The sequence below is a fragment of the Diorhabda sublineata genome, chromosome X (genome assembly GCF_026230105.1).
Source record: "Diorhabda sublineata isolate icDioSubl1.1 chromosome X, icDioSubl1.1, whole genome shotgun sequence".
Taxonomy (NCBI): domain Eukaryota; kingdom Metazoa; phylum Arthropoda; class Insecta; order Coleoptera; family Chrysomelidae; genus Diorhabda; species Diorhabda sublineata.
The window spans coordinates 12,251,270-12,276,621 of record NC_079485.1 but is presented as its reverse complement, the minus strand read 5'-3'; the positions used below and the strand labels follow the sequence as shown (position 1 = coordinate 12,276,621).

Sequence of the window (25,352 nt, the reverse complement as noted above, 5' to 3'; positions counted from 1 at the left end):
GATTGCCTGTTTTTCATATGGTAGATAATGAAATAATTGGAAGTGTTGCCAGTTAAAAAAGTCTACTAGGATATATCTACAAATACATTATTATTGTATGTAAAAATTGTAACTGAAAATACTAATCAGCAGGTTCTAGCGTTCTTCAAATAAAAAATAGTGTTTGAAGGAAGAAATAATTCCATAATAGACATATTGTGTGTAAAACAGAAGATGCAACAAAAAATAAATACTAATAAGATTAGCAATTTTACAAAACAAAATTTATGAATATTCACAAATCTTTCTGTTTCACCCCTTTTATACACAGCTGAATATGACAATCACGGATATTCAGTACATGTTTATAGATTACTATTTTTTTCTAAATTAATTGTGTAAGAGAGTCATATAAGGATGGTAGGAGAAATCTGTTATAAAGCACAGAAATCCACATTATAAGAATCCAGTAGTAAAAACCGTTCATGCATATGGCCTGACCGAGAGAAGGGGACGATCGATCTTTTAGATTCTATGTTCTACGGTACGAGAGAGGCAGCCGCCATGATTGATATAATTGTTATAAATTGCTGGAATTGTGTCTCAAATAATTTTAACTATTAATAGAAGTTGAATTTCCAGTGTCAAGATAATGGGTAACAAATCAAAAATTTAGAGGGATGAAATTTTCTCTTATAGACTAACTAAACCGAGCAACCAACGTTACAGTTTTTCAATAGTACAAAATGAAAAAAGTTAACCATATTTATTGATTTAAAGAGTTAATGTGGGTAGATTCAAAAAATTTTTCTAATAGAAGTACGTCCTTTCTTTTATTTCTAGAACGAAGGAAAAATTGGTCACAAATAAAGATTTATAAACCTGTGACCTGGGAGAAGATAGATTCAAACTAAACATGTTTATTTCGTTGATGTTTTGCACTCGACGGAAACTGTGGTACACTTGCTTAGAATTATATTTAGAGAAGCAGAGGAAAAAGTTGTTGACACTCTAAGTGTTTTTTATGTTCTTTGTTCTATGCATGTCTTTGTGTCTTTGATTTTTGGGATTATATTGGCAGAGCACGATGGTTAGAGCCAGAAGTAGCATAGACTATATTTAGAACAATATTACAGAAGAAAAAACCCAAATGAAGTATTCTGCTTTAGCAGTAAAGTTTCAAATTGTTTTCACATTAGTGTCATCTACTATTTTCAAATTTTTGATAATCTTTCGAAAACTAAATTTCAAACAATAATATATCTGTCTATGATGTACATGTCAAAGTTCATATCGGATGAACAGGATTCTCTCTCCTTCTAACTCCTTTCCAATGATCATATGAAAATCTAATGCCTTTGTAGTATCAATTTCTTACTTAATGTTGTTTACCACTTCTTATTTTAAATTGGCAATTTCATTTGAAATAGAAGATCTATAATCTGATCCCCTTGCTGCTTTGTAAAAGCGTAGGCTTAAAAACCTTTAGGTTAAAAACATTTTCTTGTCGCTATTTATGAAATCATAAAACATAAATCCTTAATATAACTAAACAGAAAAATATCCAAGATGAAAAATTAAATAATTTTATTGCTTTTCACTTCTACTTTTTTACTAAATAATGCACACAATTACTTTGATACATTAAATAAAGATGTAAACTATTAATATGTTTCCTAGATATTATAAGGATATTTTACAGACCTGAATTAAAAATGTATTATGTTAATTCTACACTAAACAATGGATAATTTCAATTTTTTACGTTAGAAATGGAATATATTAAAAGGTTAATCATACCGTATGCTTTAATTTTTGAACGGAAAGACCAAGTCGAAAGAAATTTAATAAACATAAATTAAAAATCAAATTGTATTTTACCAAACAAAAATAGATACAAAACTTTATTTGAAAGTGGCCACTTCGGAAAATGTAATATTTGAAGTAATAAGAATAAGTAATATGGAATAAGCAATGTAATGTATGATACATGGAAATTTTATGAACTACAATGTTAAAAGGAGCGTGAAAGATACGATAAACCTTCCTTTTAATCAGTTCTTCAAAGTGGAGAAACTTATCAGGTAAAAAAACATATTTATTATTTGAATAAAATTTTTATGTGTTTCTTGAAATTGTTGCATTATAGTATTATTTGGATAGTTTTTGATATTTATGATAGTTATAACTGTTAGATGATTTATAAACTTTATCACCAACATTAACAAAAGTTTCTGACCAATGAATATGAATATTTTAGTAGAAAATCAAATAAATAAGAAAAATAAAAACAAAAGTAAATTTTGAAGTTTGTTGAAGAATAATGATAACATAAGAAGAATGGGAACTGTATGCAAACAAGATGCAAATTATAGTTTCTAGTTAAAAGATTATAAAACAGGTGTTTTTTTGATTTTGTGTGTTAATTTATTATTGCTTCTTGATGAAAAAAATACTGCACAAGCTCGGCAATGGCTTGAAAAGTGAATTCTGCTCCATCGAAAAGAACCATTAGTTATTGGTTTGCTAAATTTAAACGTGGTAATGGTGAACGAGGTGGTTACTCTAAAAAACATCAAAAATTCCACGAATTGATTATGTCTAATCATAAATTGAAATTGTGTGAGATAGCAGAGACTGTAAATATATCAGAAGGCAGAGTGTGTTCACAATTATGCATGAACATTTGATCATGAGAAACCATTTTCAAAGTGAGTGCCGCGTTTACTCGCAGTCGATCAAAAACAACATCGTGATGCGGAGCATTGTTTGACCACTTTTACACGAAATATTTTAGATTTTTTGCGTCGATTTATGACATGGATCTACCACTTCACTCCGGAATCAAAACGATCATCATCTAAGAGGACTGCAGCTGGTGAACCACGTCCAAAGCGTCCAAAGGCACAACAGTCAGCTGGGAAGGTTACGTCTGCAGTATTTTGGGATGCGCATGGAATATTGTTCATTTACTATCTCCAAAAAGAAGAGACAATCATTAGCTTATACTACATAGTCGTTAGATCGTTTAAATACAAAAATCAAGGATGAACGGCCTCATATGTCGAAGATAAAATCATTATTTTACCAAGACAATGTATGATTCTTAAGTCGATAGCAATAAAGGTTAAATTGAACAAATCATATTTCGAATTGCTGCCACAGTATAATAGATATAACAAGCTACCTTGAGATTTACCAGAAAACAAGAAACCAAGTTATAAACGCAGCAACCATTGTAGGCTCCTGAGATACATATTTGACAGGAAACGCAAAGCATGATATATAAAACTTTTATGAAACTGATATGCGATAAACAGAAGTTAGAATGAGGAAAGAAAAACAAACCAAGCACCAAAAACTACTGGGATGACGCTGTAGAAAGAATTCAAGGTAGATTCATATTATCTTACAGCATGATGCGTTTCGGTTTTTGTAACTACATCACATCTAATTCTAATATATCGATCGTATGCAGCATGAAACGTTTCGCTCTTATACTTGATCGCCTACTATTTTGTCAATCAATACAATTTCTTATAAAAGCATTGTTGACAACTAAATTTGAAAAAATCATTGAATTAAAAAATTGAACAACTTTTATGAAACCAGAGTCCATTATTTATTATATATAATATCTAATTAAGTAGCCATGTTGTTTTTCAACGGTGTACGAAGGCATATTGACTCACCACCGAAAACTGACGAAGCTAGTTGCTTATTCACAAAATCCAATATGCAACATTACAGTTTGTAACGTTGAGTAAAATCCTCTTTTCAACAATCAAAATGTATAATCAAATGTATGAATTAAAATTTAAAAAAGTGGTTAAAGGTTTTATTAAATTAAATTTAAAAAAAACTTTTATTCATAAATTTAAATCGCCGCAAACCATATTCACTATGATCATGACATCATGAAACGTGTAAACAAATAAACGTTTTCATAAAATGTTATGTGGAGAGAATCGGGTGATAAATTGCTCGGATATCGAATAACACAATAATAAAATGCTTTCTAAACAGTATTAAAAAATTTGAATGAAAGATGTATGATTTTTATTGTTGAATTTCCAATATTCTCAATTGTATAAGTTGTTTTGTAATGGGACAAATGGGTGACAGTAGTGAGCACTGAGGATATTCGAACAGAGATAAGAATCGATTGCTTTCCGACTCTTTATAGTCGAGTACCACGTCAAATTAGCATGTCATTATCATTCGTGTTCATATTTCGTGCTTTTACTTTCCACACTTTATATAAACTCGCTCTGTTCAACTATCTAAAAAATTAACGGATGAAACACCATGGACGTCAAAGACTGAAAGTGAACTAAACACTTTTTGGTTTAGTAATACAAATGTGAAGATTCCCGCCAATTAGGTCTTCCCGCTGTAATTAATTTTCGCGGGAGAAGGTTTATTGGTGGGTGGTAGTAGTGTAAACAGTGTGTTCAGTATGAATATCGTCAACGGTTCTACAAATTACAACTTATTTGCCTAACCCACTACATTAATTGTCTTTGTTTAATGAATTCCATGAGCGAACTATTTTTCTTGGTAACACCTCTCACATGCCTAAAATATTTTATCTCTGTAACTTGCATTGCACTTGTCCATTATTGAGAATCAATTAAATCAATATTGGTCTCTAAATTGCTTCATTAACATTTAGTTTCGTGTTTATTCATTAGGAAGTTGTTCATACTACAATATGTATCGAAAGCTTTTTCAGTTTTCTTGGCATTCTCTGCGTCTTCATTGGATGTATTTTTTATTTCTGTTTCAAGGTATTTGACTGGGATCACTATGGTACTTTATCATAAGGTTCCTCCATATCAATAAATCCAAATAATGCATTTGTATATCGGCGGACAGTTTTATCTATAAGTTGTTTGATGGTAAATACGTGATCATGTATATTCTACCTCTGCGGACTAACCTTTGTGCAACATTTAGAGTATTTTCTACTTTAGGACCCAATTTCTTATTTATAACTACCATCGAGGTACACAGTAAAGTTATTCTTGTGTAGTTGTTACTTTGCTTGCTATCTCCAAACTTAAAAACATTTCAGGTGTTATTTCGGCGCATTTTGTATATTATGATGTAATAAACGACTCAAATATATCGTTAAAAATATATTACTTATGGATGTTATTATCATCTTTTCCTAATAGCTTATTTTTTAATTTGTTCACATGATGCCATTGGTTATATTCAACTAAAAATAAGTGAAATTCTGCAATGTGCAATTCGTCCACACCGTTTTGTTACGATAAAGGAAGTGTATTATACGTTCATTGGGGGTTACAAATATGCCATTACACTTCAAATGTGATTGGACGACTGTCACACTTTTTCAACAAATACGAAAAACTATATTTTTATATTATATATATTGAAAATCACTACAATACTAAAAATGGCGGCGTTTTTGACTGGTCATGATAAGTTTATTTATTCCAGCTGCATACGTGTATATGATCAACCTTAACAGAACATGTTGATACCCGTCAAACATGTAATGTCCAAGTTACCCTCAAATGAATTAAGTGAGCGATGAAGAAACTGGAAATATAACGAGAACGGAAGAAAACCGACTAAATTCCTTTTCCAATATATACAAAATGAGACTAAATTATGTAGAAAGTCATAAAAAGTAGAGATATCATTTAGATTAACCTTATAAAGATTTACTGATCAAATCGAATACTCGCAGGTGTATGAAGAATTATCAATAACTTTTTGTAAAGCTATTAATTGAAAAATCCTTTTGATACAAATGTGAATTCATTGTTTTCTCATGATCTGTACATTTTCCAATTTCTATGCATTCGCATCATCAACATGACTTATACAAGAATATTACGAGCAGCTAGAAGGCAAGTTTTATGTTTCTATTTAGCCTTGCTACTGATGCTTTTATATCGACCGTAATAAAATCAATAGAAATCAACTCGCATTGGAAAGGTATTAGCCTTAACACATCAATGTTAATACTTCAAGCTATCTCATCATCACAATATTGCTTAACTCTCGGAAATTATTGTCAACATTAATAATACTGCTAAGTAAAGTGTGTAACCTATATTTATACGCTTTCAATATGCAAAACGACTGACCGCCAACCAAGAATGAAATTTTAAATCAACCTTTCGTAAATGCAAGATGAGAACTTTTTAGATTTTTGTCTTGCAAAACTTCAGAAACTTTATTCGGTTGCTTATTAATATCAACACTTAGATTTTGATCTATATTTGACGGAAAAAATTGAATACAGTGCTAACGTAATTTATGATACTGTACTGATATAATTATGAAAATTTATCAAGTAAATTTGAAGTTAAACTGACATACCCATTTTGTCACAATGAACAATTGCAGAATAGCTTACCTGAAACAAAAATTAATATTAATAATTTACATATGAAGTATGTCAAGCATTTTTTAACTAGACCACAATTGTAAAGGGTCATGTGATCATTATTATATGTCTTATATCGACATCAGCAAATAACGAATTTAAGAACACATTCGCTGGCGGCTCAGTTGCACTGGCTACTAGCAATAAGAAATCGTAAGGAAAAGAGACGTAGTCAAACCATAATAAGGGCACTTAAGTTCATGAAGAAATAGAAAGAAAATAATCCTCGCATGTAATTTTCTAAATTTAATACATACATTATCTTTAGCTTTCCATATATTTAACGACGGGTGGATGTTAAATAACGCTTACATACTCATTGAAGGCAACTTCTTTTGAAGGATGATTTTTAAATAATAAAGTATATTCTGAGCTTCGTCATCAGTTTTAAAAAATCTTGTCAATAAGTTCATGTTCCTATAGTGAAATACCATTTATTACCAAGTCGATTAGATTACAGTGTGAATATACCTCCCTGTATATTGAAGGAATTTCACTTACACCCACCTCAATCAAGTCCCAATCTATTTGGAGTTTATGCTAAGTGTCTAATTTTATTCCTGTGATAAGCCTTCAGCCCTTCAATGTGGCGTCTCGCCTCCCTCCCGATCTAGAGCTCCCTATGCTTCCGTGTTGATGTAGCGTTAGCCGGGAATTGTTGCCTCAGGGATACGTAAATTAACAGACCAATCATACTCTCACATAAGAAAACTGCTTATGAAGGGTGCATCATAAAATGTTATCCATTGTTCGAATACTACAGTTTCAAGTATGGTAAACGAGTATGAAATAAAGTGACGAGATTTCCTTCATTACTTGTCCTATTTTTCAAAGAAATGGATAAAATTGATAATGATGATGGGAAATCTTGCGATTAAACAAAAGGAATACAAAAAAATTCCTTATGACATGCTACAATAAATAAGAGCTCTTAAAAAATATAACAGACTTCAAAGAAATTGTCATATGCATCACTTCTTCACAACTGGCGTCCCCATCTACTCTGTAGTGGATGAACCAACTTTGATTCTGAAAAACTCTAATTTCGAAATTCGTATATGCGAATGAGAACATCTAAATAATACTCTTCACACTTAATTAATAAGCAAATTATGAGAAATGAATTTTCCTAAGTGTTATCCTAATCACGAAGGAAGGACTAGCAGTTTTTGGTGACTCTCCCAAGTATTATGTTGAATCATTGAAATTATGGCCAGTGACAGCATTAAAACCAACTCAGAATCTGAGCGTTAGTATTTTTGGAAACAAAGTCATAGTGGTTATTGTCACACTGTAATAGCGTTGAAAGACTTATATTGCAATTGAAATTGTAAAAAACTCTTTGACCAATCATCAATATAAAAACATAATGACAAAAACAGTCATTATGTTTGTTTCAGAGAGACACATTTCACTACAATAAAATTCTTGGGGTTTTAACGTTTTCACCATATTATTACGAACTCGTCCCCGACATGAAGCATCCGGCCGGCAGGCGATTTGTTTACATTGCTTCTTTTGAACTAATTTCTAGGAAGGTCTATTAATTTATTTGTTTTGTTTCTTTATTTTTTAGAGAGTAATAGAAAATTTTGAATAAATTATATAAGTTAGTTAAAAGCTAGTGATAAGTTAATTATTATAAGTTAGTTAAGTGCAGCGTTAAGTGTTTACATACATAAAGAACGTAAGAGACAGTGTTTATAAATTCACCCTACGAATAGAAAGAGTGTGAATAAATAAGAAAAGCATTATTATATCTTAGTCATGTGTCTGAAACATAAGTTATAATTTATTGAGACACTAAACCTGGTATGTTCTCTTGTCAAATTTGCTGGACTACTTTGCAGTGTTCGACTAATATTGAAACTGACAGTGATTCATTAATATTTTTTATTGTTTACCTGTGACTACTTTCAATTATCCTTTAAAATTAACAGATATAATTCTTATATTGTTTTTAAAATTCGTTTGTTATTGAGCAATTTTCCGAAAAGTGTTACTATTAATATATGAAAACGAATATTTCAATTTTAAAATCATTGGTTTCAAAATTTATGAAACACTACAGAATTTCGTAACGATTTAATTAAACGTATCTTTTTACTAAGAAATACAATGCAATATTGTACCCCTATCCAATAGCGTAACCGTATCATCTCAGACAAACTTTCTTGAGGCGTGCGCCAACTTGTGATTTTAAGCCCACCATAAAATTTTAACTTCTGTTACAATGTGCCAACTCGTGATCGTGGTTGTCGTGAAGATTAGACAACTCGTGACGGAAGATTATGCAGCTCGGGATTTTAATTACGAAATGAAAAACAAAAATTATACATATATTTACAGTGTATTTAAGTACAAAATATTTTGCATTCTAAATATTACATTATTACATTTTGAATATAATAGGTATCTTACAAATTCATATTCTGTTATTTTACTTTCATTTAACATGTTAATTTGTTTTTCTGAAATTGATTTCGTCTGTCTTGTTCTTTTAGTTTTCATTTTTACTGAACAATTATTTCTTTTATTTTTTATATATGTAGCAGTTTAATAGTCTAATAAGACTACAATATTTGGATGGTGATGGTAAAATAATTTAGAAAAGTGAGATTGAAATGACTCATACAGATTGATCTTAAGTGACATATCGCTGGATCTGGATGCCCATAAGTGTGGAGGGAACACTACATCCTCTGCTAAGTAATTTTCTACCAAATAATCAACCATGTTTGAAATTTAACTATTGGTCATATCCTCCCTCCATGACATTATCGAAAAAGCATTGACTTACTTTTTCAGGAAAGAGATAAGGTACGCCAAATATATGTTGCAGCCATTTGACTGAAGCATCAGACTTTTTATCATCAGAAACTAATACTAATATTTGTTTTTTCCTACACAAACTTTGGGTTCGGTTAATCTACATCCAAGTACGGTTGATAATGGCCAACCAGTAATTATGGCGCTGAGAATAGCTAGTTCAAACTCGATAACAATTCGAGAAGGATATACAGCCATATTAAATTTTTCAAAGGCTACACGAAAGAGCAGTAATGTACGTTGTTGAAAGTTTATTCGGTGAAAGGCAAAAGATCGACGTAACATAAATGTTCATTGTGAACACCATGTATGATGAACAAATAGAAAAAGTACTTTGGACAGTATTTAAAAGTGATATCCATGTAAAATGTTGCTGGGTTTTTTAAACAATGTAAATTTATTTTAGTTCCAAATGTAATTATGTTAATAGTTGAATCAAAGCCTAATAAAAATATTCTCCTCGGTCAGTTCTGTATTATTTATAAAATTTAAAGCGATATCTATTAATGGTGTGGCGAATTGACTTTATATATTTTATAGTTAAATGCTCCCTATACGGTGATTTAACAATTTTATAGTATACAATCTTTTGCCTTTTGTCGGTAGTTGCTTTACGTTTGCAGTTTCTCTACTTAGTTTTTGCACATTTGCCATGATCTAGATCAAAATCCACGATATTGTTGCTTTCTGAAATAAGCAAACAAAATCAATTTAATTATTTAAAAACGAAAGAAGTGTATATGGATATTATTAGACTAACGGTGGTATCTTATCATACTCAAACCATAGAACAAAGACGTTCCAGCGAACTCACCTCCGTCGGTATGGCACTTTGCTTTACATCCTTTTACTGAGCAGCACCAAAGAATTTTGAAGTTTCTATTTTTTAAAATTCAAAATCATCAATTACAAGCAATTTGTCTTCCTGCTGACTTAGCAGAAAATCTACTGCTAATCTATTTTTAACTTGTCACAAACACCCCACCGCAAATTTTAAAAACTCATTCTTCTATATTGTTTAGTACCAACTTAATGTTAAAATACAATTTAAAGAATTAAAAAATCTAGGTTTTACATACGTTTCTCCTTTACGAGAACACACCTAATCTATGTTCCTCGATTTAATTACTCCATTGTAACCTGGACAACAACTATCAAATGTTTCAGTACTTACGCGAAAGTAGCTTGATTTACTGAATACTCCTACACAGAGAAGTTTATACAAGCATGTTTCCAACAACGAGTGTTGAATGTCAATTTTAAGCAGAAGGATTATAGCTGAAGCTTATTGAATTTACCGTTGAACACGTAGAAAAATAAGTTTGTTGCTCTAAATTTCCAGCATTTCATCGTAATAATTAACTATCTCCCTATACACATAGTTTCATTAAAAGCCCGCTTTTGTTTTGTCAAGTAAACGTTAAACCAAAATTTATTCAAAAGCTGCCTGCAATTGATCATTTCGCCCCTGCCTTTGTGATTAATATTAACCCATAAAGGTAATTTAAACTCTTTATAATACACATGCCCTTGCAATGTTATGTTAAGGACAGATCTTTCTATATTTAGAAACAATGTAGAATTCGTGATTATAAATCAAAAGCAGTAAACAAGTTATTATACGGAGTGAGTTTAGGAAATATTTTGCAGTATTCATTAGATTTTGGGGAATCACTGAAACATTTTTGTTTCTTAAAATAGACTCAGTTTTACCATGAAGATGTTTCTCATTCACCAATTTCCTTATTGGTACTTGCCCAACTTCTTAACATCAAATAAGGAATCTAAATGCAACAAAAATCGACGTGTTTAAGTATGTATGTATATAATTATCTGTAGTTCACTCTGTATATAAATTACATCGGTGATTGACAGTGGAAATTTTTCTAACATCAGCTTATAACCATTTAGGATTTTAAGTTTGTTTGTGATGAACAAGTAGCTCATGGCTATTATCGAAAACTGTCCATTGCTTATAATAAATTTCCTTGAGATACTAATACTGATGTTGCTACCAGCTACCTGCGAGCGTGCTCATGACATCTTTGAACTTGTCTGTCAGACGATCCTCCTTCCGCCCTGCCCTGGTCGTCGTATGACGGCCATAGGTGAGCGTATGTGAAGATGAGAACTCGATTTGTGGAAGATAACGTACCAGTCCCTTTTGCTTTGTCTATGAGAGCTATTTATGCTAAATTCAGCATCTACTATGGGTTAGCACATCCACCGCACTTCCCGATCTTAAAGCGATACCGATTTCCAGTACAACGTTCAACAATGGAACTGTTAAATAGAGAGGTTTCATCTTGACAAGAGGCAAAATTTGTAACGAATAAAAAGTATTATGACTACGGTTATTCACACCTCGTAACTATCCATAATATGAAATTGTAAAATGCTGATAATTCAAGGAGTTCGTAATTTTAATATTAGCGTTGATTTTGACTTGATTTGATTATAAGGTTTCTAAGTTTAATAAATATAAGGTAAAAAACAACTTATTATATTTATCGATACTTTATGTATTACAAGCACAAGTTTAAGTCTGTTTTTTATTGCAGTTTGTTATTTATAAAAATCGGCAATTCAATTCAATGAATAGGAAATTTTATTATTTTATTTATTGTTCGATCATGTCACTCAGTATATATATATATATATATATATATATATATATATTATGGACTCATTTATGCGGATATAACTTTTGCTTGTTGTGTTGCCTTGATTAATTTTCATTTTCGGTATAATCCCCTGTACTATAAACCGTCCATGGGCAGATTAGATTTGAATGCGTGATTGGATCTAAATTTTCGGAAGGTCCTTTGCATGATAATTTCAACCTGTGGGTGTAGGGTGTATACGAAGCTCTGTGGTACGGATGAAAATAGCGGTAAGATTGTAGAGGTATTGATTTATCTCTCTTGTACTCTCGTACACCCTCTACGTTCCCTTTTTGCGTCATTTTATTCCCCTTGCTGAAGCGCTAGACTAGGCCAGTTATAACACAGAACAAACATAAAAAATATATCAGTCAAAAACTGGCATTGTCCATTTTCAGATATGATTGAAGCATTGAAAAAACTGATATTATGAATAAATATCATTATTCTCAACAGTATGCGAGATATGGTAAGGTAAAATAGAAATTGTAAGAAATACATGACTGTTTAAAGGGAATATTTAAATAAAACTGTCAATCTTAAATTACACAATACATTGTATTCCTTATAGGATTAGTGTTGTTTAATTAAGAATATACTTACTGAATATGTTATGCATTAAAATATAGAATTATTTGTCACATTCTAAAAAAATCTGTTGATCTAAGCTAAATTACTAGCACCATAACTACGTACTGCGATTATATTTGACAAAAATAAACAAAAATATTAGGAAACAGTAAATTTCCAATCATAACCGAAAATAAGATTTTTATTCGTCATACTATCCGATAAAGAAAATTGTTCAGAGCGACTAAACCTTTTGAATAATTAGATGCTAGAAAAATTGACCAGAGCACGTCTTCCACTTAAGCATAGTTATGTTCGATGGAAGATGTTGCTGACTACCTCGTATTGACTGTCTGATCAGTCGCACGCCAAGACAGTATAAGATATATGTAACATTTTGGACGTTTCTGTACAAAAAATTCCATTACACATAAAAATTACACTGTAAAAATGGAGATCCGTGAATAAATAGCAGATGACGCTCGATATTTGTACTAACTTGGTTTTAAGAAGAATTTTAACAATCCCTTCAAGTTCTTTAAATAATCAATTCCAAGTTACTAGATGACTGTGAATATTTAGGCCAACAAAAATATTATTATTGGTAGCTTTTTTGTAGCTTTCCATCTTGTCTTTTTCTTCGAAGCCTTTTGTGAAGCGTTTTCTACGATGATCTTGCTCATCTTCTCGATAAAGTGACTGTAAGACCCCTATCACACTAGTGCTCCAGTAGCCCTTATAAGAATTTACTTGGTTAATATACATACTCATTTAATGTCAATATAGATTCAGAGTTCACGTTCAACTTCCAATGCCTAATACCTTTGAAGACTATTCCATAAGACCCAACTTGGGTAGAGGTTGTAAAAGTACGTTTTTCAATATACATATACAAGATTTCTGCGTAGAATGTTCTTCTCGCCAGGTCTTTCTATACCAATGCTGATCTCTAGATATACTTAACATCAACTCAAGAAACATGGTAAATTTGTAAAACCCCCTTGCTAACGAAGAAGCATACATGTTACTTTCATATCACCGCATAGGCGATTCAAATATGATCAAGACAAACGCTCTGACACATTTATTTATTATCGAAAATATTTACAAAAATTCATAGTTTCTCAAGGTAAGTTACTCACTAGTGAGCACACATTTGTGCCACTTCTCGAAAAGCTTTTTGATACCGGTATAATTATTTGGGCTACTCGGACAGCTATGTTTTTATCTTTTCGTCGGTGCTAAATTTTAGAGGGCTTCTTTTAGTGGTCTAAATATGTAGTAGTCGCATTGTAATAAGTCCGGACTGTAGGGGGCATGTTCTCTCACCCTAGTTCTGTATGAATTGTATGAATAGACTCTACGCTACCAATACTAATGCAGAGTTTAGCGGAAATTTTCGAACATTAAGTCTACGGCCCTCCAAAATGAGTTATTCTACGCGGCGACTGTTGTCTGGTGTGCAGTCGATAATTATGCTGACAGTAGCACGCTTAAAATATGCATCCCGACGAAAATTATGCCACACTGTTAGTAAAGGTCCCAGCTAACACATAATCAAGCCACGACTTCCAAAACATACAAGCACGCCATCTACAGCGTTTGTCTCAATAATAGTTAAACCGCCCTCGTATGTAGTAAAGGACCAACAGGAATACATACTTTTGTGCAATAACACAACCTTCAAACTCGTTTCGTACGCGTTAATAAAATGCCTCCTTTTTGTATTTAAACTTATGACAGACACCTCTTTTCGAAAAATTTTCCTATACACTAAACCCCACCAGCAAGCACTTTTTATGTGAACACCCAGGCAATTCAGTTTTCCTTCCGTTAATCCCAGATCCCTCACCAAGTTGTTGAGCTTAATCAGAATCAAATGGCAGAAGGTTAAGGAAGTTTATTACTTTGTTGTTTCTTGAGTTATGACCAGTAATATAAACACTGCAAATGATTTTTTAGTTTCCCCCATATTATTGGTACATAATTTTTTTTCTTTTTTCGTTTTTTTGGTCATGTTCTTATATCTTCAATACAAACACACTATACCTTATGTGGTACACACGATTTATCCAGAGCAAATTTAGTTCTAAAGTTAAATAATCTTTTTAAAAAAGTTTTTTTGTTTACAAATCAGAAACTCGACAAAAATATACCAAAAACTGTCATCAAAATGTTTACATGTTCAGGAAATTTAAAGATGACGGTAAAAAACAAAATATGTTAAAAAAAAAAGAAGACCAACTTTGTGGTGTAAAAATGTGATTCCGTAGTCATCCATATCCATTATACCTAGTTTTTTAATTATTTTAACTAACTTTATCGAGTGAATATAGTATAAAATATATATAAAATGTAAAGTAATGATAGTTGATACATATTTTCGAGTACATATTTAGTTTTAGCAACAAAAAAGATGAGAATAAGGTATTTTCAGTAAAAGTGATTTCATACTTGGTTGTGTTACTACATATTCTGACTCAATGGTTGGAACAGAATAGTTCAATTCTTAATTGAAGCTTGTGTTAGAAATAAAATGATATAAAGTTTTATTGTACTACTTAGAATATTTGTCTTTGCAACAGTTACTTCTCAAATTATCTTTTCACTACCTATAAATACATTTCTACTGTATTGAAGAACAGAAAAAATCTACCTAAGTACTCTATGTCCATAAAAGTATTTGATAAATTAGTTTGTGATACCACCTTTCATTTTGTAAATTATAAACTTCTAGAATGTTCATTTATTTTGTAAACAGTTTAATTAACTTTATCGCGTTAGCACTTTGCACGAAGTTTGCAAATAACGCGTAATTTTAACAAGCCCAACGATGATTGCCTTTATAATTTAAATTAAAAAGCATTATAAATTTTTGGGTTTCGAATAATATTCTTCAAAAAGGTTCTTATTCTTGGGAAAATAAATTTTAATATCATGATAATATATGGTAAAGAGTGTTTATAATAGGACGATTATTTAAACAAGAATAAAATCTCAAGCAGATTTTAAAACCAGATAACTTCGTTCCAATGACAATATAATAATTACCGAACGTAATTTTTGGTAGAAGTTATGGACGCAGGCCTATTTTGTCCCCTTCGGTGGTACAACAAAGCGTAAAGAAGCAAGAACAAACTCATCATAAGCGTATCCTGAGGGATGGGCCCTTACCCGTTAATCCACAATGATTGACAGGATCAATTAAACAGAGCATATATCTGTCGATTACACTGTTCGTCGAATCTAAATCTTCGGATCATTGCTTAAATCCGGTAAAGAGATTTAGCATAGCGATCGTTAGATAATTGAAAGAATTTTAGTAAATTTCGTTGAATATTTCCGATAATAACAATGCTATAGACGCAGAAAAATGACTACTGGAAATCTTGATGGATAAAAGCATTTTCAATATTTATATAATCCTACTGAGGAAGCATCTGAGATTGTTTCGTTTGGTTTGCTTTGTTTGTTTTTGGTCTGGTTTATTGTCACGGAAGCGACGGAGGAAATCTGATACGTAGTATTATTTAAAATGATAGTGTTAATGTCGATTGAAAAAGTGAGATGTTGTGCATACATTAGAAAGTAATAATTTCTCCTCGGCAAACACTTAAGGTTAAGTTTTTTTCCAAGCATATCGCATAGTATTCTTAAGAATGTCATTTATCTCATGCAAATTCGTTACATCAATTTTCAGATTTTTTGAATGATTTCAAGTGCAAATAATGTTAACTATATATACGATAGCACAATATGAGAACATTTGTGTTCCTTATTGCAATAGATTAATTATAGTTATATAAAAAAGTTAATCAGATCACTTTAGTGAAGTAATTTCTCCCTAAACCGTATAGTTTTTAGAATATATATTTTGGATTGTTTTTAACAAATTCATGCTCACATTTTTCAACATCACAAAAATTGTGACGCCTTACTATTTCCACTAAAGCATTGTCACAATTGATGATAATATTTTTTCAATTTGAAGATATTGATTAAAAGTTATAGTATTTTCAGCTTAACAGCTTATTTCCATATCTTGAGTTCAATCATCTTTGACTAAATTCATCAGTAATTGGATCTTCAGATAGATATTCGTGTTACAAATACTGTAGCGTTTTTTTTTGTGAAAAAATATTTAGTTAATTTTAAAAAAAATCTAGAAAAGATTAATTAAAAACACTAGGCATCTCGCTTTTTTCAAAGCAAAACTCGAAATCAATGTTTATTAATAAATAATATATGTGACAAAAAAATTCTTTAAAAAGTGGTCAAGATCATTTTATAAATAAATATTAAAATCCTTTTTTTCTGAGTTTAACGAAAAGTACATGACAATTCTCCAATAATGCACATATTATCACATTTGTTAGATATAGAATTTTATTAGTTAATTGGACTGTTATTCGAAACCAACATTATTTCTATTATATTCAAGATAATTCACAGAAGAAATCTAGGAGTTCGAGATGTCTATTATATTGTGGATGCATAAAATCTCTAGCATTTGATGAATCACCCAATGTATCTTGTTCAATAAAACAAGGTAGTCAGAAAGCGATAAGGGACAAACAAATACCTTATTGAGAATTGAAGAAAGCAAAATACATAACTTGGAAAATGCGAAGAAATTATCTCTAAAACGTTACTACTTCTATTTTAATGATAAATGTGGGTACAACTACGCAATAATTATAAAAATAACCCCAACAAGTGCATATAATTCGTGGTACGCCTTTGGTTTCCATCATATTATAATGCAGGAGAAACCGTCTATATATCTATATATTTCTTTACTTGACTATATATCCTACGGAGATGAAAAACGGCGGGTGACTGTTTAGGTGTCAAATCCCCTAACCCATCGGCGTCTTCCACTCCATGGTTTGTTTCTCTAAGTGGAAATACTCAAGAGTAACTGTTCTACTTTATAACAAGATGATTGTTATACGGTTATAGAAGCTCCAAAGCTCAGTCAAAGAATAAAATTCGGTCTCAGTGAAATTCTTGTTAAAAATTTGTTTTTATCGAAATAGTATTTAAGGTTTTCTAACTACAAAAGCGCCCAAAATATATCGTTAGCACTAATTATTCGATAACCAAAACAAGTATGAAATGTAGTCGAGGTTACAGAAAAATTATTTTAGTGACAAGGATGGTATTTCTATTTGTTAAAAATACAAAAATTTTGCACCAACCCTTTGAATACTATCATGTGTCTCTACGTTTAATCAGGATATGGCAAGTACTCTTTTGTTTTTAATGTAAGCAAATAATGATTTTTATATTATCAATCAAATATATGAAATCAATCAATGATAAGTACCAGAGTCATTGTATACATAAAAATTGCGTGTAACGATGTATGTTCGCGATAAACTCCGAAATAACTGAACCAATTTTTAGCAACTTTTGTAGGAATCGGTAATTTTATCCAACTTGGGAGATGGGGTAGTTTTTATTCCTATTATTGATGTGAATATTTGTTATTGCAAATTTAATGTTTATTATACGACTTTAGTGTGTACAATATAAAATATTTAATATAATAGACAGCAGTTTGGCATCTAAGTTGCACAGATATCCGGTAGATGGCGACGTATTTTTATTTTTATATTATAGATGATATTTTCATGCTTATAATATATTTGACCAGTTTGGCTTCATATATAGTTTTTGTTTGATTCCACATCATTTTAGTTTATATTTTCAACTTAATCATATTATTACAATTTTTTGTAAACGATTTTTATAATTGTACTTTGTATTGTGTTCTTATTGTGCAGTGTTCAGTATAAAAATTTTTAATATCAGAAATAATAACATAAAATTTTATCGTTTACTGTTTATGTCTATTAATTTTCATACTACCTCTAAAACATGTAAGTATTTCTTGAATGCCTTTTATTTTATTTTCATTTTACAATTTCAGTATAATGCCGCAGCTAATATCTATCCTCAACAATAAGTATAGTTTTGATTTGTTTCCTGCTCACGTGTAGGAAAACCCTCAAGACAGGTTAACCAGGAATGTTGTACACAAAGTAGTACTTAGATAATTTTTAGTTTAAATGATTGAAATTGAAAAAATAATAGTTCGATGTCAATGTTATTTGCCTCATTTATAACAATTAATTTTATATGTTTTTAATTTATATAGTATATTTTGTCAGTCAGTCACTGATTACAAACTATAATTTAAGATGAGATGAATAAAATGTAAATTCAAAAAGTATATGTTGGTTTGTGATTAATTTCAACATTCCGATCCTCTACCTATTACTTTCAAATTTTGGCGGAACGTTTTATTTTCAATACCGTACAAATGAATCTATTTTTAATTTTTTTAGAAAATATTAATTTGATTGTATGAAAAGAATCTATCATTATTACTGAGTCATTGACATTTCGTTTTCTTTTAGTCTTTATCAAAATATTTTGAGATTTAAGATTTTCTTAAAGATATCGGTCAACCCCCTTTGCAATTAATATTTTCTAAGAATGGTATAATATGTCCTCATCGAAATCAATGTCGACTTATTTCACAATTATTTTAGAATTTTATTACTTTATATAGGATGTGTACTTTTGGTTGGACACCGTGTATATTCAACATCATTAGACATTGGATCAATAAATGATGAATGTATTGTGTAATTTAGAAATAGTAGTAGTGTCATCCGTTATAAAATACACATGTACTTTAAATACACAAGCTGTGAATAAACAAAAAAGAAAACAATATACTTTCGGATTTGGAAACGAAATTATCTTCTTGTTTTCTTACATACAATGAACACGTGAGTAAATATCGAGAAGGTCGGGAAAATCTCATCTCCTTAGTATAGGAGATTGAAAAGTCGATAGTAAATATAGTGTAATTAAAAAGTATATTTCTAAAACTAATGATGTATTTGCGTTATGCACATTTTTATTAGAAAAATTTTGAATAAGAATTGAAAATTACTTGCTTCCTTTCGTAGATTTAATGAATTTCATGTAATGTTTTTTATGATATTAATGTGATGAAAACCAATTAGAGAGACCATGAGAAAAGTTTATATGGAATTACATTTCACAGATTGGTAATCGATTGAGATCTCTACATTAACATCTTTAGTAAAATCTAAAAACAATAAATATACGACAAAAGTCTTCAACCAGAATATTGATTTTCTCTGGGAAAAAAATCAGAAAAATGATCAGTAAACTTTGAAAGTTCATTGCCAATTATGTCTAATGAAGCTTTTGGGTGTGACCATCTTACAAAACGCAATACTGTATGATGATGATATTGTCTAAAATATGTTTTTAATGAATTCCTAAAATTTCAATGGTTCCGTAATAATTAGAACATATTATAAATGAAAGTATAATTTAGTATGTGAGTGCTATCATGCTAGAGAAAATAGACGTTTATTTTTTTCAATAAATATATATGTTCAATTTATAAAATGAATAATAAAACATATTTAGCTTATTACACTGCACCATTAGATAGAAGAAAAATAAACATCTACCTACTCATATCCAGGAAGAAACTTAACTACCTAATAATAATGTAATATCGACCAGGTCATCCTAGATAGAGCTGGGAGAAATATAGAAATTAACTGGATCTCAATAGTACTTTTTATTAAACAATCTTCCAGTTATTCCTCAACCACGTCAAAAATGTGTTTATGTATCCCAACGCGAAACAGCTAACACCAAATACATAAGGTTAGTGTAAAATAAATCATATTATTTGATGGAACTAGAAATTATCGTAAATACGATAATTGCTGGTTAGGAAATGACAATAATAAAGCTTCACAATTCACAGTCATATATGCATAGGTATATAAAAGTATAATATATACTTTTATTAAGTGATTCCTCTACAAGCAGAAAAATAAAAGAAATGTTTACACGCAAGATTCTTGTCCAACCAATCGCCAATATCAGATATTACCATGTACACCATATTATCCAATCGAAGCTCCACATATAACCATTTTAACCCCTCTATAAATATAGCCAAGCAAATTAGGATGAATTGAACGGAAAAGTTGTTTTTGGTAACAATGAAATGGTGAACGAAGATTTACTAATACTGTGAAATATATTTTTTGCTAAATCCGTTCACATATTTATATGCATTCGAAAATGATTTTTATGAAAAAGAGAACTATTCAAACATACTGTCCGTCTGTGAGATCTTTTGCTAACTGATTGGAGTATATTATTTATAGTATTTAGAGCTAATGTGAGTAAAACTAATACCTACATACTTTCGATCTGGAAAACGTTTTTATTGAGAAGTGGGTGGTTTTGTTAACATAGTAGCAACAAATCACTTTACAATAATCAACACTACTGTTTTGACGACCAAACTGGTAGTCTTTTCGAAGCACCAATTGAGTTGTTTTATTTTATACACTTTAATAATGAAATATATTATAATAAATATAATACAAATGGGGCGTGACACTTGCTTGTTCACTTGTTGCTTCGTCTATAAAACCAACTCACGCTTGCGCATAAATTCATAATAGCGCCAATATGAGGCGCTTACATAGCCGCCCGCGTTGAAAAGTGAAAAAATTTTTAGGATGATTTAATTTAACATGAAATTCTTCAGTTACAAAACAACAAAAAAATAAGAAATATCAGTCTATAGTGGGCACAACACAAATTTTTGCCATGGCCGGATTAAGACTTAGGGCCCCCGCAGACTGCAGACTTTTTATCGGCCGATAGTTTAGTCGGGTTGGGCTGAAAGTGCGCACACCGAGCCAACTAAACAGTTTGGTTGGTGAACAGGGCGCAGACTATCCAACAGTCGGCCGACTATTCTCGAACTAGTTTGTAACGGACTGTTGAAGCGGTCACACAATATGAAAATGTTGTCCAGAAAAATTATTGCTCTCATCATACTCCGGAGGAGGATAATCAAGAAGAGATTGCGAGAGCATTGGGTGCATCCCATTCTCAGTGACAGATTAGTTAGTGGAAAATTTTACACTATGCATTCCAAATTACTTGATTACCCGAAAAAATTTTTCGCCTATTATCGAATGAGCATTACCAGCTTCAATGAACTTGTCAAGCTAATTGGACCAGCAATAGCGAAGGAGGATACAAATTTAAGACTTTCTATACCTGTGGAGGAGAGATTGAGCGTTACGATAAGGTAAGATAAACCACAAATACTTTTCAACTATTTTTATTAGAATAATATTACAAAATTCGGAAAATATTTACAAGTCATATATTTGCGATTCATCTGAAAAATTTGAATAATAAGACTGGGCTGTATCGTTGGAGTTGCCAGGTGATGAAATGTTTCGAATGGTTGTCGGTTGCGAAATTGGAAAAGAGTACAAGGGTTGCTGAACTCTGTTGTACGTACATGTTGGCGGAGACTGAGCGCACCTAGCTGATCTTATCTGTTTAAAAACGTTAAGAATACTTATTTTAGCATCAAGTTTTTCTTCTGCGGTTAAACTTTGGAGTGAAGGGACCAGTGACAAAGCGAAGTTCACATCTTCATCAGTATTAGGCTCATTTAATGCCTTTAATAATGCTTCATCCACGTCCGTCTGCTTCGGTACATTAGGTCTCTTTTTCCGCTGACGAATAGGGGTGGGAGTGGATGAACCAGCTTGATCATCATGCTCATCATTTGATAGAAAATTTTCCTCTTCCAGGTTACCTTCAGTAAGTCGGTTTTCCATGCATATTTACGCCTTTTATTCGCAGCTTGCCCCGACTTAGTGTTCTTTTGAGCGTTTAATTCGCGACGAAAGCAAGTCCTTAAATTAGCCCATTTTTTTGCACATCACGACCTGAAAAATATTGAAATTTAATTAATTTTTAATTTTTTACAGATATTGAAATATAATTAATTTTTATTTTTTTACAGATATCTGGCTACAGGAGCTAGTTTCAATACATTATCTTTTGATTATCTGATGGGAGCTTCTACAATACGAGATATTACTAAAACTACATGTGAGCAAATATGGAATATACTTCAACCATTGTATATGTCAACCAAAGAAGAAGGCGACTGGATTAAAATCGCAGACGAATTCTATAGTCGCACAAACTTTCCAAACATCATTGGAGCAATTGATGGCAAACATATACGGATGATACAGCCAGAACATTCCGGTTCATCATATTTTAACTACAAAAAGTTTTTTTCGTGCGTGTTAATGGCTTGGACAGACGCAGATTATAAATTTGTATATATAGACGTTGGTTCTTATGGAACAGCTAGTGATTCGGAAATATTTAAATCATCAGAAATGGGTAAACGGCTGTCCCAAAACCGATTAAATATTCCCTCCGGAAGGCAATTGCCTAATGATAATGTCGGAGATGTTATTCCATTCTCTGTCGTAGGGGATGAAGCGTTTGGACTTGGCAATCATATACTACGTCCTTATGCAAAAAGAAATTTAAACTACACCAAACGAATTTTCAACTATAGACATACAAGAGCTCGACGAATGGTTGAGTGTACTTTTGGGATTCTTGGTAACAAATGGCGTATATTTCACCGACCAATGGATGTCAATATCAATTTTTGTGTCAAAATAATTAAAGCTTGCTGTGTCCTGCATAATTATGTAAGAATCAAAGATGGAATAAATTTCACAGAAACTCTCTACAATTGTCCCATGAATAACTTAACTATAAATGAAGACAACCGAGGAAGAAATAATATGAATAACGTGCGACAGTACATGTCGTCATACTTTATTTCTCCCGGAGGCGCGATTCCGTGTCAATATAACAAAGTGTAATAATTGTAAATAGATAAATAAATAAATAAATAAAAATTCACATAAGTACTCTAATATTTTTATTTTTACATTCCTACCTTTGTTTATTTTCTCCTCAGCGCTAAGCGAATTCCAATCAACAACAACTGCTTCGCAAACTTCCTCCCACAGTTTTTTCTTCATATTCGCGTCGGAGTACTCCTTTAAAATTTTTTTATAAAGCGCAGGTCTTTTCTCGACTTCTTCAATTAAGTTTTCGACGGAACTTTCTATAATCAACAATTGTGATTTGGGCGAAGCCATATTGAATAGAAGCACACGACGCCAAATCACAGAGCGAACTGAACTATCGGCCGACTAAACAATCGTCGTGTATGCGCAGGCGTGTATGCGCCAATACTGATTAAACAGTCGGCCGACAGTTGGCCGACAGATTAGTTTGAATGTAATCGAGTAGCCCATCAAACTTTTTTATCGGCCGATACTGAATCGCTGTAGTGTGCGCATATGCATTCCTCTCCATACTGATTAAGAAACCGACCAAACTATCGGCCGATAAAAAGTCTGCAGTCTGCGGGGGCCCTTAGAAGGCCCAGGGCTAAAATAACGACGGGGCCCCCTTAAGGAATTCGGAAACCCGGAAAAATTCACAAAATAATATCAATACGTTAGATTTGTGGTATCAACACGTCAAAAAATACAGAATGATTTCCAAATGATGGGGCCCTCTTGGACCTGGGGCCCGGGGTTATAGCCCCCCCAAGCCACTAGCTTAATCCGGCCTTGATTTTTACTAATGACCTCTTGAGTATCCTTCCAGAAGCTATTTTCACTGATACTACTCTAACGATACCATCTAATACTCAGTGAAGTTCTGTTACACGAGCCATGGGCCAATGTAAAGGTGCTGTATTATCTTCTTTCAATATTACCAACGAATCTATCTAACAATGTTGGTAAAATCGAGGAACAATTACAAACATACAAAAATGCTTATTCCAAAACTTAACGATTTAAATCAAATTTACACCAAGCCATCAGGTCTAATGGAATTTATTTTATAGTAAATTTACAGCCCCAGTTAAATTTGTGTTGGAAAGTCGACTACAAAATTCGCAGTTTCATCATTCTCTAAAGGATTTTACACAAGTCGTAACAATTTCATCTAGGTCAAGATTTGAATTGTCTTGAATATTTTAAAATTTCTTTGATCGCGACATCGAATTACCGACTAACTTAATTGCCTAGTGGTGATTGAGTTGCAAGTTAGCAACTCAAGTTGTATTAGCAAATATGAAGATGTTAATTTCTATTTACATCTCTGTTTTGAGTTTTTTCAAATCCCATATTTGATCTGACGAAAAAATAATTACTTACAAGATTTGTCTGTGTGAAATTATTGTAGATCTTTCTTATAACAGAAATTCACGAAAAGAACGAATCATTATTATACATATTTTTTCAGCGTTCCTGTTAATACATTTTGTAGTCTCTCACTCTTCGAGAGAATGTGGATATAGGTTTCGTTTTCTGCGCAATAAAATTAACACGGTCTCTCTCCAAATATATTTTGATAAATACTTAAAGAAAAGTCGAAGCATCAATTTTATCTATATTTCAAAAATTATTAAAATTAATTTTGAAGAGACCTAAAATCAAGAATATATATATATATATATATATATATATATATATATATATATATATATATATATATATAATAGTAAAGCATTGTGATTAAAAGAAGATATCACACAGGATTTTGTATTTTTTTCTTGTATCTACTGGTGCAAGTGAAAAACTTCAAGATTAATAAATGTTTTTAATCAAGTATGGAGTTTTATCAACATTTCTATGTTACGAAATTAAATTAGTAAATTAGTAAATCAAATTAAACATTTGGAATTGAACGTAAAGGATATTAATTTTACCCCTTATAATGTTGGAAAAATCCCAGTGGTCAATCCTCTACGAGTGTATGAAAAGTTTTTATATCCACTTTAACTTAAGGAAAAACCATTAAAGCTTAATTTAACTCACCATCTTTTAGAGATTATATCTTTGCGCTATTATTTTTTATAGGTAAGCTCCATCATAACTTCATAC

The 25,352-nt window shown here is 31.4% G+C and overlaps 2 protein-coding genes across 7 annotated transcripts in view; one reads left to right on the top strand and one right to left on the bottom strand.

Annotated features, from left to right (window-relative positions):
* LOC130451832 (latrophilin Cirl) overlaps positions 1-25,352 on the bottom strand; it is a 365,678-nt gene that overhangs the window by 139,063 nt on the left and 201,263 nt on the right. The gene's annotated exons all lie outside the window — the stretch shown is intronic.
* LOC130451833 (uncharacterized) lies at positions 21,189-23,307 on the top strand. The gene is made up of 2 exons (XM_056791140.1): positions 21,189-21,646; positions 22,379-23,307. The coding sequence occupies exons 1-2, from the start codon at positions 21,351-21,353 to the stop codon at positions 23,265-23,267; spliced, it is 1,185 nt and encodes a 394-aa protein (XP_056647118.1). The 5' UTR covers positions 21,189-21,350; the 3' UTR covers positions 23,268-23,307.